The 14410-nt window shown below is 31.4% G+C and overlaps 3 protein-coding genes across 7 annotated transcripts; 1 reads left to right on the forward strand and 2 right to left on the reverse strand.

The window, feature by feature from the left end:
* LOC109330558 (universal stress protein PHOS34-like) lies at window positions 582–3110 on the forward strand. Its single transcript, XM_019564789.1, has 4 exons — window positions 582–797; window positions 1623–1723; window positions 1834–1955; window positions 3012–3110. Exons 1-4 carry the CDS (start codon window positions 614–616, stop codon window positions 3097–3099), a joined length of 495 nt encoding a protein of 164 aa, XP_019420334.1. The 5' UTR covers window positions 582–613; the 3' UTR covers window positions 3100–3110.
* LOC109330557 lies at window positions 690–6519 on the reverse strand. 4 transcript variants are annotated; one of them, XR_002105680.1, is made up of 7 exons: window positions 6032–6518; window positions 5896–5945; window positions 5032–5119; window positions 4753–4869; window positions 4173–4310; window positions 4098–4100; window positions 3005–3110 (listed from the first exon to the last, which is right to left on the reverse strand). XR_002105680.1 is itself a non-coding variant. In XM_019564788.1 (5 exons), exons 1-5 carry the CDS (start codon window positions 6470–6472, stop codon window positions 4260–4262), a joined length of 747 nt encoding a protein of 248 aa, XP_019420333.1. In that variant the 5' UTR covers window positions 6473–6519; the 3' UTR covers window positions 4098–4259. The 4 variants fall into 4 exon arrangements, 1 of the variants encoding a protein (XP_019420333.1); XR_002105682.1 differs by lacking the exons at window positions 3005–3110; window positions 4098–4100 and adding an exon at window positions 690–794 and having other exon boundaries at window positions 6032–6519; XR_002105681.1 differs by lacking the exon at window positions 4098–4100 and having other exon boundaries at window positions 2992–3100; window positions 6032–6519.
* On the reverse strand, window positions 9482–13807 carry LOC109330584 (vesicle-associated protein 1-2-like). Of its 2 annotated transcripts, XR_002105691.1 has the most exons (9): window positions 13614–13807; window positions 13446–13516; window positions 13153–13234; window positions 12633–12748; window positions 12372–12536; window positions 12223–12273; window positions 11414–11491; window positions 10688–10817; window positions 9851–9936 (listed from the first exon to the last, which is right to left on the reverse strand). XR_002105691.1 is itself a non-coding variant. In XM_019564824.1 (8 exons), the coding sequence occupies exons 1-8, from the start codon at window positions 13786–13788 to the stop codon at window positions 9826–9828; spliced, it is 849 nt and encodes a 282-aa protein (XP_019420369.1). In that variant the 5' UTR covers window positions 13789–13805; the 3' UTR covers window positions 9482–9825. The 2 variants fall into 2 exon arrangements, 1 of the variants encoding a protein (XP_019420369.1); XM_019564824.1 differs by lacking the exon at window positions 10688–10817 and having other exon boundaries at window positions 9482–9936; window positions 13614–13805.

The following is a 14410-nucleotide window of genomic DNA, read 5'->3' on the forward strand; positions in this document are numbered from 1 at the left end:
AAAGGATAAAATAATTGATGTGGCAGATAATATTTTTTATTTTTAGTGCAGCATGGCAGCATATATATTTAATATAATATTTTTTAAAATTGTTTAAAAATCTCATAGGAGAGGTGAATGTAACATTTTAAATTAGAGAGGTATGGCATAGAATATATATATATATGAGGTAACTATCCACCATTTCTTATCTTTCATTTCTTTCTTGCTTATTTTTTTTGGGATATTCTCTAGCTGAACTGCATTCTTATATATATATATATATATATATATATATTATACTATATTATATTATATTATATCAATATCCTTAGAGGTAAATGTCATTCACCTCTCTTAAGAGAAGATGGTTATAATATTTTAAACATGGGGAGTGTTCAATGTAATTTCATTAAACCTTCAGAAGTGTTAATATAATTTATTAAAATTAAATATCTGTTTGGGAAAAATAAATCTAAATAATATCACCCACCAAAGTAAATAAAAAATACTAGTATCATTTAATTTTGAATGTCAAGTTGGTCATATATATGTATATATAACAAGCATCCAAATATTTGTTTTCCTAAGTAATCTTCTCATCATAGTCTACATAATTTAATTTCCTTTAGAAATGGCAAGTTCTTCAGAAAAGGCAGTAATGGTGTTAGCCATAGATGAGCATGAGCATAGTAGTTATGCATTGGGGTGGACTCTAGACCGTTTCTTCACTCCTTTTGGTTCAGATGCTCCTTTCAAACTCGTCCTTGTCAATGCCAAATCTTCTCCTCCGGTTGCCGTTAGTATGGCTGGACCTGGTAAGTTAATTTGTGCACTTATATCTTCCTCACTCTCACTTGAGCATAAACACTTCAAAATAGTTGTCGTGTCTGTTCATGTTGTATCTAATACATAAGCACGTATAAAATTATGAGTCGATAAATACGTTCCATAGTACAAATGAATTGTGAGTAGTAAAAGAGTGGATAGATATTTGTATGTGTCACTCTAGCCTCGCTTGAAAAGAACTATATGTGGTAATACAATTATAAACCCCAGAAAAATGTAGACACCTATATGATTGTACTCCATAACTTTCTCATTTAGTTTTTGAATGTTTACACATGTGTTAATATTTTTACCAAATTTAAAATTTCGTAAGCTAACTTTAAAATGTTATCCATCACTTTTGGTTTAAATTTTATACTTTTATGTTAATCCTTTGTTAATTTCTAATGCTTATAGTCTTCTCGTATCTTATATTTTTGTTTATTTTGTCGTAAACTTCATGACATGCCCAACATTTTTTAATCCGTGTCCATGATTTCTTATCATATTTGTTTCTTGTGTTGTTTTAATGCTTCCTAACACCATATTTTCTTCTACAACTTCACATGCATGTATTATATAATAAGATGAAATGGACAAAGATTATCTGTCTCAATTTCTGTTCTAATTTCTTGTCCGAATCTAATGAAAAGTTCTACCAGAGTAAAAAGAAAAATTCCAAAATACCATTTTATATTATTTGGAGAAAGTTAATTAACTATGGACATGAGGATATACTCATTTCAGGATAGAGGATCCCTATTGTATCAAATGCACACAGTCGTCAGCTAGTGATGTTGTTGATATAATTGTAGGGGCCCTTGGAACTGAATTTTTCCCTACAGTTGAGGTGCAACTAAAGCAGCTTGCTGATCAAATTACAGAAAAAGCTAGGCAAATTTGTGCCAGTAAATTGGTACTTCTTTTCTCTCTGCTTAGAATGTGTACATGGTTTATATAAAGTTATTAGGTGGACATAGCTTTTTAACTAATTTGTTATTGAAATTTTGGTTTGTTGATATTCAGGTTCATGAGGTGGCAGTGGAAGTGATTGAAGGTGATGCTAGGAATGTGCTGTGTGATGCTGTAGAAAGACATCAAGCATCAGTATTGGTTTTGGGTAGCCATGGATATGGAGCTATCAAAAGGTATACATTTAACTAAGAAAAATGATTCTCGCACTTTTTTCAATATAATTTTCCACACACACTACTATATAATATAGTTATGGTTAAGAAGATGTAAGTGGATACGTGAAAAAATATGCGATATTATTGTTGTTCACTAAATCAAATTTTTTTTCTTATAAATGAGAAGAGTTATATCCCTTTAAATAGATAGAAGAGGTTTTTTTCTGAATTGGGGGAAGAGTTATATCATACGTATAAATAAGTTAACAATTCTCTTTAATAACTGACAAAATTATATGTATCATGCACTTATATTTTAAGGGAGAAAAATATGTACTGACAATGTATGAATTTAATATAATGTCATTGAATCATTTGCCTTTTATATTTAGTCATTATTACTCTTCAAAAAATAATATAAATGAATAATAGATAATGTATTTATTAGGTATAAATCTTTACACTAATATTATATAGATGACATTATACTTTCAACTATAAAGTTATTAATACATTGTCAGAATATAAGATTTTACATTATATTAATATATCATTCTTGTGTTATTGTTAGCTCTTAAATAAAATAATACCCATGAATATAAATACTGAAGGATATAAACATTGTAAAAAACATTACACTCTATCTTTTATACATACACATATCTAAAAAAAATTCACAAAATCAAAGAGACAATAAATTTTGACCCACTTTATTTATACCCAAAAAAACATAATTAGAATGAGAAACATATAAATGAATAAAGTTTCTGCATGGTTTTGAACATGGAATTTTTATTTTATTTTCTGCATTGACTACATGCAGTAATACTAAATGCAGTATAATACAAGAAGTATAAATAAAAACCAAATAGAATCGAGTATAATTCTTCAAAGGAAGTATCAGACTATCAGTGACCATTGTGCAAAATATATTATATATAGATAAATACGGTTTACACTTTAGACCATTTTTATAATCATCAAAAATATATTCTTAGCTTAGTTTTATCCAATTAATTTTTGATAATTAACATGAGGGCATCATCACCAACTAGCTAGTGATTATTGTTGCAGAGCTGTTATAGGAAGTGTAAGTGACCATTGTGCTCATCATGCTCGTTGTTCTGTGATGATTGTGAAGAAGCCCAAGATCAAACGTTAAGCTGCTCCATACAACCTCATTATAAATAATTATCCATGTATGAAAACTTAATTTTAATTTGAGATGTAACTCGTCAACTTTATTGCATATTGGCATATTCGAGTCATCTTACTACGTCAGATAATACTTATCACATGTTATTTCGATGAATCTGTTCCAGTTGATATATATATATACTATATCAGGATTTGGTTGATTTGGGTTTAAACATGCTGAATGTGATGTTGATGTGATCTCGAAATATGTTCTTCATATGTCATATTACTGGGTTCAGTGGACTGATGACAGTGAATGTGATGTTGGAGAAGTATGTTATCTTTTGGTGAGAGTTCTTAATGATCTTTAGGATCTGAATTCCACTTTATAAGCTAAGGGGTATGAATTGCATGTTTATTTTTTCAGATTTATTCCTTTAGTTATTCGGACCCCATTTATGTAGGAACTTGGACCAGATGCTGCATTTTTATTTATGACTAAGTGATCGCCTTCATAAGGAGAGAATATACTCTTAATTGTGGTCAGCAAATGATAGAAAAACAGTTGTGGGAGCAACAAGCCATAGTATCATTTCATGACAGCCATTTTGTTTGGTTTTTATTTTTGTATAACCAATGGTCCCTCATCTTATGGGTAAGAAACTAATCTCTTTCGAAATGTATGGTTGCCCCACCCAAAAAAAATGTATTTCTGATTTTTCTTATCACCTAAAGCCAGAGCAACAGAATAGTTGAAATATTAGGATGTAGGTATGGAAAGAGGAAAAGAAAGAAAAAAGAATAATAATATGATTTTAGATTGATGATGTAGTGTGTTACGATGGGATACAAAATACATCCTATTTATTTGTACTAATAATTACATCAAGTAAAAATGTAGTATGACTGGTAAATGCACAACTGCACAAGGCCACTAATACAAGTGTTAATTCCACTATATTTTATAAAGACTTTTAAGATTTTTTTCAGATATAATGAAAATATGCTAGGATATTCTAAAATTCTCTGAGATATCCTAAAAAAGAATATGCCAGAGTAAGAATTACAGTAAATAGGATGTCAAAGGAAATTTCAAACCTGGAAAGAAGATAGGATATTCATTCCTCTTGGCATCATTGTAATGGAATTAAATCAAAATCAGCCTTCATTCACAAAGGCGTATCTTTATGGTGTATTAGCATCAGCAAGTTTTTCCTGAAGCTTTGACATTCGAGCCTGCTTAAATATGAATGTAAAGAACAATGAATTATTCCAGCAGAATAACAACTTCAACTTTGAAAACAGGCAAACACGAACAAGATCTAAAGGCACCAAATAGGAAAGGAGAAAGAGACAGTTCAGAAAGAACCTTCAGTATTGTCCTAAAACACATATGACAAAAGAAAAACAGGAGTTTTTCCAAGCATGAGATTATTCTAAATTGATTTTCTTGGAAGGATATTAAACTGGAAGTGAATATTTTTTCTACTTATATTGTTGAGATTATAATGCTTGACATTTACCATAGCTCACAAAATCTGGGGGTAAATAAAATCAATGTTCTCTCTTATCAGTTTTGCACTTTTGCTACATCTTTCCCAAAAGCCTCGGATGTGCATGTTTATGCTAAAAGAAATACATATGACCAGAATAGCTAAGGTAAAAGATTCAATGCTACCTTGAATGATTTAGAACGGCGGATCAAAGGATCAATATCTAAAGCTGCTAAATATGACTGTTCTGCTGAATGAAATTGCTTCAGTGCCAAAAAGGCATCACCTTGGCAAATATAAGCCTACAAATAAATTAAAAAAGGTTAAATTACATTTTAGATCTTTATACTTCCGTCAAATTGTTAATTACGCCCCTAAATTTTAAAATATTTTAATAAATAAAGGATCTCATTCAGCATGCGACTATAACTGGATCTCAGGGAAACAATTAAAGAATGAGTAACCTCATGATAGCGGGGAGCTAATCTCAAAGCCTCATTAGCATCTTGAAGGGCACCAGAGCAGTTTCCCAATTCCAACCGCGCAGATGACCTGAATTATCAACAACGAAATGGTCACGCGAAAAGCACATCCCATTTTGGTAGTTGTTTCAACATGACAGTACACAGTAGCCTACAGAAATGCATGGCTTGTGAATTGAGCAATGTTAACTTCGGGTGTAAATAGATCAGCAGTCAAGCATGTTTGGTTTGTTTTGAAACCCAAGTGCTGAAGTTTGAGCTTGAAATGTCAAGAAATATGAGGCTCGAGGCTAACTTGTTTAAAGCTAGATTATTGTTTTTCCTTTATCGCATTTCTCCTTCACTTGTGTTTTTTTGTTTACCTTGGAGTACTTCTAAGTTTATTAATTTAACATTTAACAAACATCTTTATACTAAAAATGAAATTAAAGTAGAAATAAAATAATATTACATTCGTAAATCATAATTCTTGTGTAAAAAATAAATATACCATAATTCATCAACATTCTAATAATACAAATAGATAGTGAAGTAAAAATAGAAATAAATATGTAAATATGCCACTTGCACTACACATTCATCACTTCTTCATATTAAGCCTATAAAGCTTGCCTTATTTAAACAATGGAGTTCAAATTCAAGCTTGTGATTACTTGCTCAACTAAACAAACATTTAATCCAAGTATCCAAAGAACCGAACTTGAATAACCAACTAATAGTTTTACTCATTTACACCCTAACATATTACCAACACACACTTTCAATATTTCTATCATGTAATTTTTATAATAAAAAAACCAATTTAAACAAAAGCATATTTAGTATTTTTGTTATGAATTTACTAACCTGCATTTAAATGTAACATGGATTCCACCAAATCGTTTTAAATCTATAATCTGCACCAATTCAATTCAAACCATAGAAATAGTTCAATCAGTCTCATTTCTCAACATTCAACACAAACACAAACAGTGAAACTTACCTGCGATAGAAGAATCTCCGCCTCAGCAAAATTTCCCTTCTCACACTCAAAATCCGCACTCTTCTTCAAAGCAAGCGCATTCAAACAATTCTTCGCGTCAAAGTCACCGGGAAACAAACTCACCATGAGCTCCGCCGCCTGAGCGGTAGTCCCGCAATGTCCGACGATGATGCCGTCGGGAAGGAGGACGAGATTGGGGCCGGCGCCGCATCGGCCGAGGCAGCCGGAGGGCTTCACGGCGAGGTTTGGGGAAGAGAGGGCGGAGAGGGTTTCTAGGGTTTGAAAGGAACCTTTTCTTCGGCATGTGCGGTTGGTGCATACTCGAATTTCTTCTGGAGTTTTGTTTGCTTTGGCGATGGCGGAGGAAGGAAGATGACGACGTCGTTTGAGGGAGAAGAAGGAAAAAGCGAGGGAGAAAGAGTGAGTGTGCATTACATTCATTGATTTATTTTATGCTTGACTCCTATCTTTAGAGTTATATCTATCTATAATTAACAACATCACTCTTTCTTTTGGTGGAATTTGTGACTTTATCAAGACAAATGTATGCATTGACAGTGTTTTATACACGAGGATAAAGTAGGCTGTGGGGATATCTTCTATCCTACACCATGACATATTTTATTCCCTTTATATAAATTATATTGGATTATTCATAATTTATCTATAATTATTATTGATTCTTTAAAAAGTAAAAAGTAATACAAATGAATAATGAATAATATATTGATTTTATATAAATATTTTACACAAATAATAAATATATATTATACTTAATTGTATAAGTAGCATATGAAAAGCTTTTGCTAGGAATTGGAAGGTGTAGTTAAGGCAATACTTTTAGGAGAAAATATTTATCTGGGAGAAGATCCTAGTGGCACATATAAGGAATATTGGAGGATTTGAAGGTTTTCATGGTGAATATGACATAGTAGAAGCAAATATGAAATGTAGGACTATCCTAGATCTATCCTTATCTTTTAATTTTACAATGGTCAATATTTGTTTTAAGAAGAAGATGGACTTTTTGAAATCGAATTTTTTCTTATAAGAAAATCAAATAGTAAGTTTTGCTTGGGCTACAAAGTCATACATGAAGAGAACTTAACGACTCAACATAGAGTCTTGATTATGTTATAAAGGTTAATAGTAGAGTGAAGTCTTGATTATGTTATAAAGGTTAATAGTAGAGTGAAGAGAAAAAGACAATATAGAGTCCTAATAATTAAGTCATGGAAATTGAAGGAATATGAACATAGGAGCTTTGATCAATGGGTCTTCGGAAGCACAAGGAAGTGCTAATGATAACCAATGAGTATTAAGTGAATCTAGAAGTTTCAAACTACAAGGTAAAGAATCATAGCAGTGAGATAAAATTGTCAAAGACAAAGTTAATGTGAAAAGAGAATGTTATACATCATGATCATTGAGTAAAATACTGGAAATCGGAAAAATATGAGGTAGCTTGAAAAGAGAGCAAAAAAGTCGTTAAAGAACATGGTATCCCGTCTTAATAGAAGCTAACTTCTTGGAATGAATAAAAGAATGAAATTGAATAATACCTCTAGAACTTTGCATTAAGAATATTCAGTATTTACAAATGAATAAATAAATGCTATATATAGAAAGAAGAGGAGGTTAAACTAACAGAAATAACCTCCTGAACTAAACTACCTACTAGAAATAGAAAAAGAGGATAGAACCCAACCCAATACTAACTAACTATGTTTGCAGAATGCAAACTAAGTTGCAGAAGAAATTTGCACTACTTTGTCTTCCTGGATGGCTTGTAGTTTGGTATCCTTGAGGTTGGATTTTATTTCCAATAAAAGTTGTTGGCGGAGCTAAAGATAAAATATACAATAGACTATACAAATTTCTAGGTTTCTTGATGGAGAAAAAAGTGCCTAAATACTTGTAAATGGTAAAAAAAAAAAGACGTGCAGTAGTGAGATAAAAAACTTCAAACATCATAATACACTTTTTAAAGAAAGCTACTTGTTTTCTAATTTGTAGAAATTATCAATGTTGCACTTATTTTATTAACTATGGGGCTTATTTTCAAATAGTATTTGTATGGTTCCTAAAAAGTAAATGATACTTTGATAGTACTCAAAAAAAATAGCATTCACATTTAAAATATTTTTTCTGAAGCTTGCATTCGTTTTTTATTATTTATTTTTATAATCTCACCATTGGTATTTATTTTCCCTTTCTGAGGTCTTCCTTTCTCCATTGGCATTTTTTTTTGCATTATGTACATAGTGTTATTTCCCGGACAGCAAAATAATAACATCTCCCTTCAAGACTTGGATTATTTTAATGGATAGAATTATAAAAAAACCTCCATCAATATTACTCATCAAAATTTACTAGTGGTTAAATTCCGCTAGATTCTCAATATGACCAAAAGTTCAAAGGTTCAATTGTTAGAAGTGATACTTATTGAGAGGAGTAGTCACACACATCAAAAGAGATTAGTTTTTTGCCCATAAAATTAGAAGATACCATTGGGTTGACCAAAAATATATATTACACTTCAAAACTTACGTCTTCCTCAAAAAGCATACTTTGCCTACAACATGAGAAGCAATTTATCAGGCTTCAGTGACTTATTAAAGGCATCACTGTTTTATTTGTTGAGATTACCTAATGTAAAGTTCAATAATATCTACATTTGCACAAATGTAAAAATTATAAGTAATTCATTGTTGTAATGAAGATGTGACGTAAAATTTAATCTCACACAAAATTTCCTTAAATATAAGTTTGTGTGTTTCAACCTTTTTTTCTCCATTTTTATTTTTCACAAGTACATTACAATTGTTTACATATGATTTACAAGTTGGTTAAATAATATTAGTATCATGTCTTAATCACCAAAAGACAACTAATATATTTTTATAAGATTGACACCTTAACAAACTAAGATAATTAAATCATATATAGAAATATGAGTTAAAAATAGTTATCAATCTAATCTTCTGACTAATAAAATGAAACAGCTTCTTCATGTTTTCTTCAGTTTCCAAGTTTAAAATATAAAATTCTCCCCTAAACTTGATTTTATTCAAATTCCAACCTAACTTACATTGCAATTTCTTCTAAACTCCAGTCCTTTATTTCAAATCCTTTTAGATTTCTTGTCAAACCTTTTAATTTCAAACCTGTAAATTCCAGTTCTTTATCATTCTAGTTTTCTTTAATTCCACACGGTTTTCTTTAAGTCTCAATTCCAAGTCTTTCATTTCTAAATCTTTTCAAGTTATTTGGTTAGACGAGATTACTGTACAAACTTGTCAAAACCTAAATTTTCAGATTTTGTGTGAAAGATACAAGTTTTGACACTTTTGTAATTGTTACCATCAACAATAGAGTATGTCATAATACCAACTATGTTGAAAGCAACCACTAATTTAACAACTGGTGGCTGTTGGTGAAAGGAAAAGGTAAGACTGAAGATTTATATTATTAGTTGTCATTGTTGACAACTTAACATTACAAGCTACATGAACACAAGAATACGCAACAAAGTTCTCCTCTTAAGTTAAAAAAGAATGAAGCATGAGCCAGTTCACAATAATCTCTTCTAGCAACCACAGACCCATAACTTCTCCTAATGTATTCTACTTCCAAATTGTTATCCACCCAAAAAAATTAAGGAAAAATAAAAAGGATAAGCCAAAACCTGCTGAATTGATCTATTTTAACTTTTGTCTTCATTGCTTGAATTGTCAGAAACAGTGAGGAAACTAAGACCAAAAAGTATGGTATGCTCAAACTGGGTGGAATGCTTAGGTCTTCTTCAGGAGATACCCCATAATTATACCAAGTAGTCCAATTAATATGATGAAGACAAACGAGACACCACCGCGATTTTTGCTGCCTTCACGCTTTAAAAGCTCCTACAAGTAATAAAAACATTGAATTAAGTGTTTCCCCTCTGATCCAAAACTAACACTGAAAGAATCAATTGATGTTTAGCAGAAATAAAAGTGCTAGTTCAGGTAACTACAAAATCCTTAAAATTAGCCCTCCCAGCAAAGAAAACAAATGGCATATATTGTTTAAGATAGTATAGGCTAGTAGCAGCACAGAAGCACTTGGTTTAATATACAAATGAGACATACTCAGTTATTTGGTCAACGTGTACTTTTCTATATTATAAACAAATCAAATTCAGACCAAGATGACGAAAAACTATGTCGTTTGAGCATAAATTGTTGGTAATGCAACTAAACAAAATAATAAGGGAAACATGTTCATCAGAAATAAGCAGCAGTTCTAATCAGGCTTCCTATGTGTGTACTGAGATTTCAACAAGAAAACAATGCACAATTGTTTCCTCATGCAAATTATATCAAAGCAGCAACAAAACAAAAAAAAGTAACAAATGTCCATAAACAAAATAAAAAATAAAACTGTAAATATTAATTAAAGTACTAATAAACAGAAACGTGTAGGGCTCATACCAAGTGTAAATTTGATGGGTCTGTCATTGTGGGAAGAAAACCCAATTCGACAGTAATGAAACTATGAAAGGGAAGAGAAAAAGGAAGAGAGAGACATGGCATAAGACTTGAGGGATGGGATCCCCTTATCCCGAATTGAAGATACCAGAGTCAAACCCTTTGGAGAAAGGGGCTTTAGCAGCACCTTCAATTCAAGTATGCGAGAATTTCTGAGGCCATCAAATTGGTAATACCACTCAACCCCCTCTCTTTGTAATTACAGCTCTCTCCCATGCAAGAAAGTCTATGTTCATCAGTTTTCCTAGTACCATATACTACACAATATCATGAACAAAAATTGGACTGGTTTGAACTGTAAACAATATTTTTTAGAAGGAAACCAAAGACGGTGAATTCTGTATAAGTAAAATCCATCTCCTTTAGTTACCTTGACGAGAACTGTTACATTTTTTCCACATCAATCACATAACATCCTCTTTTGGTTACTTGTCAGTTAAACCGGGTTTCCAAATAAATAATTAGCAAAAATCTGATGATATCCGGAGACAGATTAAAAACAAACTAAACAAAAAAAATCAAAGGAATATAGTGCCAAACTGCCAATAACAGAAATAGGACCACTCTTGTCGAATTAAATTTTAAGGAAGTCCCTTTTATTTTAGAAGGAGAAGAAGTAAGTCCTAAGTAATCTCAAGACACCAACCAGGCTGAGTCAAGAACTAACTTCCTAGTATTTCTAGTGCTTTTCCTCAGTTGAGTTTAGAACTATAATCCCATTAAGGAGAAGTGATACTCTCAGTGAAGAGAGCTAATATTTCAGATTTAGTTTAAAATTATCCGCCACCAAAAAGGGGAAAATATGCATTATACAGATGGGTGGATAAAAGTTTTATCTTTTGTATATCCTCACCAGTTCCTGACGGAGTTTGCTATTTTGTTGAATTGCATTATTCTTTTCTTCAGTCAGCCTTGAGATGTGAGCTCTTGCCTGCAACAAAATAACCATAATCAAAATAAAGTTGCCACAAAGTACCAACTCTAAAAGTTACAAGTCTCAGTCAAATTTCAGCATGTGAACCAATAATAAGATAATAAATTCATTAGTTTTTCATTTGTTTGCCTCTTCTTTTTTCTCCGCATTAATCCAGTATATATAATTATGTATATAAGTCATACAAGAAGTCATCAGCTCTGATCTTAAAGGGAAACATGAAGAAATCATTAGACCATTACGTAAGTTTAGTTAAAATTTACCAGCTCAGAAAGAGCATCTTTCAAAATTATTTCACAACCCTTTTCTAGATTAAAAATAAAATTCTATCATTCATACCTAAATTTTAAACTTAAAACGAGTTTGTTTTTTCTTATGCATATGGGTAATTGGGCATGTACACAATCATTAATACAAACTGAAATTGTAGATTTGTACAAAGTCAGTGTCACAGCTTTGAATCACACAGAAGCTAGGACTGGTAAGTACATTCTAAAGCTATATGGATTGGTTTACAATATAGATTACAAATACATGACTCAAAGTTAAAGTTTTAATTTCGTAAATCCATTGCTTCACTGCTTTAGTCTTAATAACTAGCACATAATCTGCATTGACTTGGGTATATTCTACATTAGCTATAAACAGCAGTCAGTCAACAGAGCAGTGATCTATCCACAAATCAAATTACATTTAACAAACATCAAATACACTACGCAATCCTTTACCTCTGCAGATTTTTCTAGAGCCTCAGGTCGTTCAGTAAATCCTCTTGCTACCTGCAATACCCAAAAACAAAAGGCACCTCAACTGAAATCCTGGAATTTTTTAGTGATAAAGGAAGGTTCACCTAAACCAGGACAAGTTAAGAACCCACTTCTGTGAAGTCAGAACCATTTAGAATTCCATTTTCTGAAATCGAACCTCTAGGCGATGACCCCTCCTCTGAACCTTCCGGGACTGGAGATGGTGGTTGTGGTGGTGAAACATACACAACTCTCAATTTGCACTCTTCAACCACATGTCCTGCCTCCTTGTTGAACTAGACAACCCCAATGACACAAATATTGTAATTTCACACAAAGAGCATAAACCAAATGAAAATGCAAAGGCAACTAACTAGCATAATGCACTAAACCATGTCTGCAGAGATATCCTTCGGGCTTGCACCATCATTAGTTTTTACACTCTGAAGAAGAAACTTATCCTTGCATTGCATATCAGGTGGAGCTTCTTTTTGCGCTTGCATGGTAACTTAACAACAAAAAAGAATAAAAAATGTTGTCAATCCATTGATTTGATTATAAAATATAAATCATAACTAAGGCAGAGTTTGACGTGTAGGCACAACATGATGTTCTATTTGGTTCAGCTTTACCCCTTTCAATGCAACCAAAATGTTCTACTTTTATTTTCTTCTCAAGTTCTAAAAAGGGTAGCCTGTGCACGAGACTCCCACTTAGTGGAGTCCGAGGAGGACAAATGTACGCAGCCATAACCCCTTGTCAAGTTCTATTCTACCTTTTTTATATGCAAGTTCTACTCTACTTATGAAGTAAACCAAATAAAGAACATAATGTATGACAGGTCTACCAAATGCTACCTAAGAAAACAAAAGCTATAGTAACACCATGCATTGAGAATATTCATATTTTTACCCATAACATCACATGTAGATCGCGGCATGACAATTCCGGTGTTTGGACGAACGCAATACTTCTTGGGATTGGTTGTTTTCACCTATACATACAAAATCAAGTTACAAACATAAACATTCAAACCTTCCATTTCAAAGCTCAAAAAAAATAATCAAAATCATTTGCTTCAATCCAACATTGCTCAAAAACAATAACGTCAACGCCAATTAATCAGATCTCATAACAGAATGAAAACTAAAATTTCACAAATCACTATAAAATCAAGGAAAATGAAATGAAAAATTGGCGGTTACCTTGAAAGCTACATAGCTATCGGTCTTATTAGATAATTGAAGAGAACACGAGATCTGTTTCTTCAGCTCAACTGAAACAAAAAAATAAGATGAAATAAAAAGAGATGAACGGAAAATGAAAGGAATTGAAATGGAAAGAAAATAAATTATGATCATGATGATTATTACATGGGAAATTGAGTTCGAGAGGTTCGATGCTAAGAAGCTCCCCAGTGTTCATCTCGTTTTGAACAATTGAATTCAGAGAGAGAGAATTGGAACTGAGAATGAGGTGTGAACAAAGTAATGAGGTGACGGGGGTCGGTTTTCTTTTTGGTTTTTCTAATTTCTCTATGTGCTTCATAACATGGTGGTATCAACGAGGTGCGTTGAAACCTTTGGAGTAATCATTATCTTTTTAATCTTTATGTAAACTTAATTTGATAGAAATTTATACCATTATATCAATATTTTGTTGTTGCTAAACAATGGGTAAATTGATTATAAAGAAATATTATAATAAGATGTGCAAAAAAATTATTATATTATCTACCGTTCATTTGTATTGTTTTTAATTATCTCAATTATAAATGATGGATAAAATAATAATAGTTTAGAAAAATTTTATGTTGTCATTACATTCATCTTTTTCTCAATAAGTAACCCATTGATTATAATTATGTTTATGGTTATGATTTATTTATATTTTAGTACAATTTGTTTTTTTTTTACATAATAAATTATAAAAATAACATTGTATTATTTATTTATGTTATAAATATTTGGGTAATTTTTTATGTATTCTTTTAATAGAGTAACATTTATTCATTATCAGTATAAAAATTTATATACAATTACTATATTATTTGTCATTTATTTGTATTTATTTTTTGAAGAATCATTATTGATTAAATATAAATGATTATGATGCACAGATAGTACTGAATAAAACTCTAGCCCACCTAATATTTACATATTTCTCTTCT

The sequence above is a fragment of the Lupinus angustifolius genome, chromosome LG17 (assembly GCF_001865875.1).
Source record: "Lupinus angustifolius cultivar Tanjil chromosome LG17, LupAngTanjil_v1.0, whole genome shotgun sequence".
In the NCBI taxonomy this organism is placed as follows: domain Eukaryota; kingdom Viridiplantae; phylum Streptophyta; class Magnoliopsida; order Fabales; family Fabaceae; genus Lupinus; species Lupinus angustifolius.

What these genes read in the sequence shown, in the direction of transcription:
- LOC109330558 (XM_019564789.1), top strand. Translation starts at nt 614, where the DNA reads ATGGCAAGTTCTTCAGAAAAGGCAGTAATGGTGTTAGCCATAGATGAG. An exon ending in AAATTTGTGCCAGTAAATTG is followed by an intron (nt 1,724 to 1,833) that starts GTACTTCTTTTC and finishes GTTGATATTCAG; the next exon opens with GTTCATGAGGTGGCAGTGGA. An exon ending in GGATATGGAGCTATCAAAAG is followed by an intron (nt 1,956 to 3,011) that starts GTATACATTTAA and finishes TTATTGTTGCAG; the next exon opens with AGCTGTTATAGGAAGTGTAA.
- LOC109330557 (XM_019564788.1), bottom strand. Translation starts at nt 6,472, where the DNA reads ATGAATGTAATGCACACTCACTCTTTCTCCCTCGCTTTTTCCTTCTTC. An exon ending in TAGCTCCCCGCTATCATGAG is followed by an intron (nt 4,870 to 5,031) that starts GTTACTCATTCT and finishes ATTTATTTGTAG; the next exon opens with GCTTATATTTGCCAAGGTGA. An exon ending in GCCGTTCTAAATCATTCAAG is followed by an intron (nt 4,311 to 4,752) that starts GTAGCATTGAAT and finishes ATATTTAAGCAG; the next exon opens with GCTCGAATGTCAAAGCTTCA.
- LOC109330584 (XM_019564824.1), bottom strand. Translation starts at nt 13,788, where the DNA reads ATGAAGCACATAGAGAAATTAGAAAAACCAAAAAGAAAACCGACCCCC. An exon ending in TCTCGAACTCAATTTCCCAT is followed by an intron (nt 13,517 to 13,613) that starts GTAATAATCATC and finishes TTTTTGTTTCAG; the next exon opens with TTGAGCTGAAGAAACAGATC. An exon ending in GCAAACTCCGTCAGGAACTG is followed by an intron (nt 9,937 to 11,413) that starts GTGAGGATATAC and finishes TATTACTTGTAG; the next exon opens with GAGCTTTTAAAGCGTGAAGG.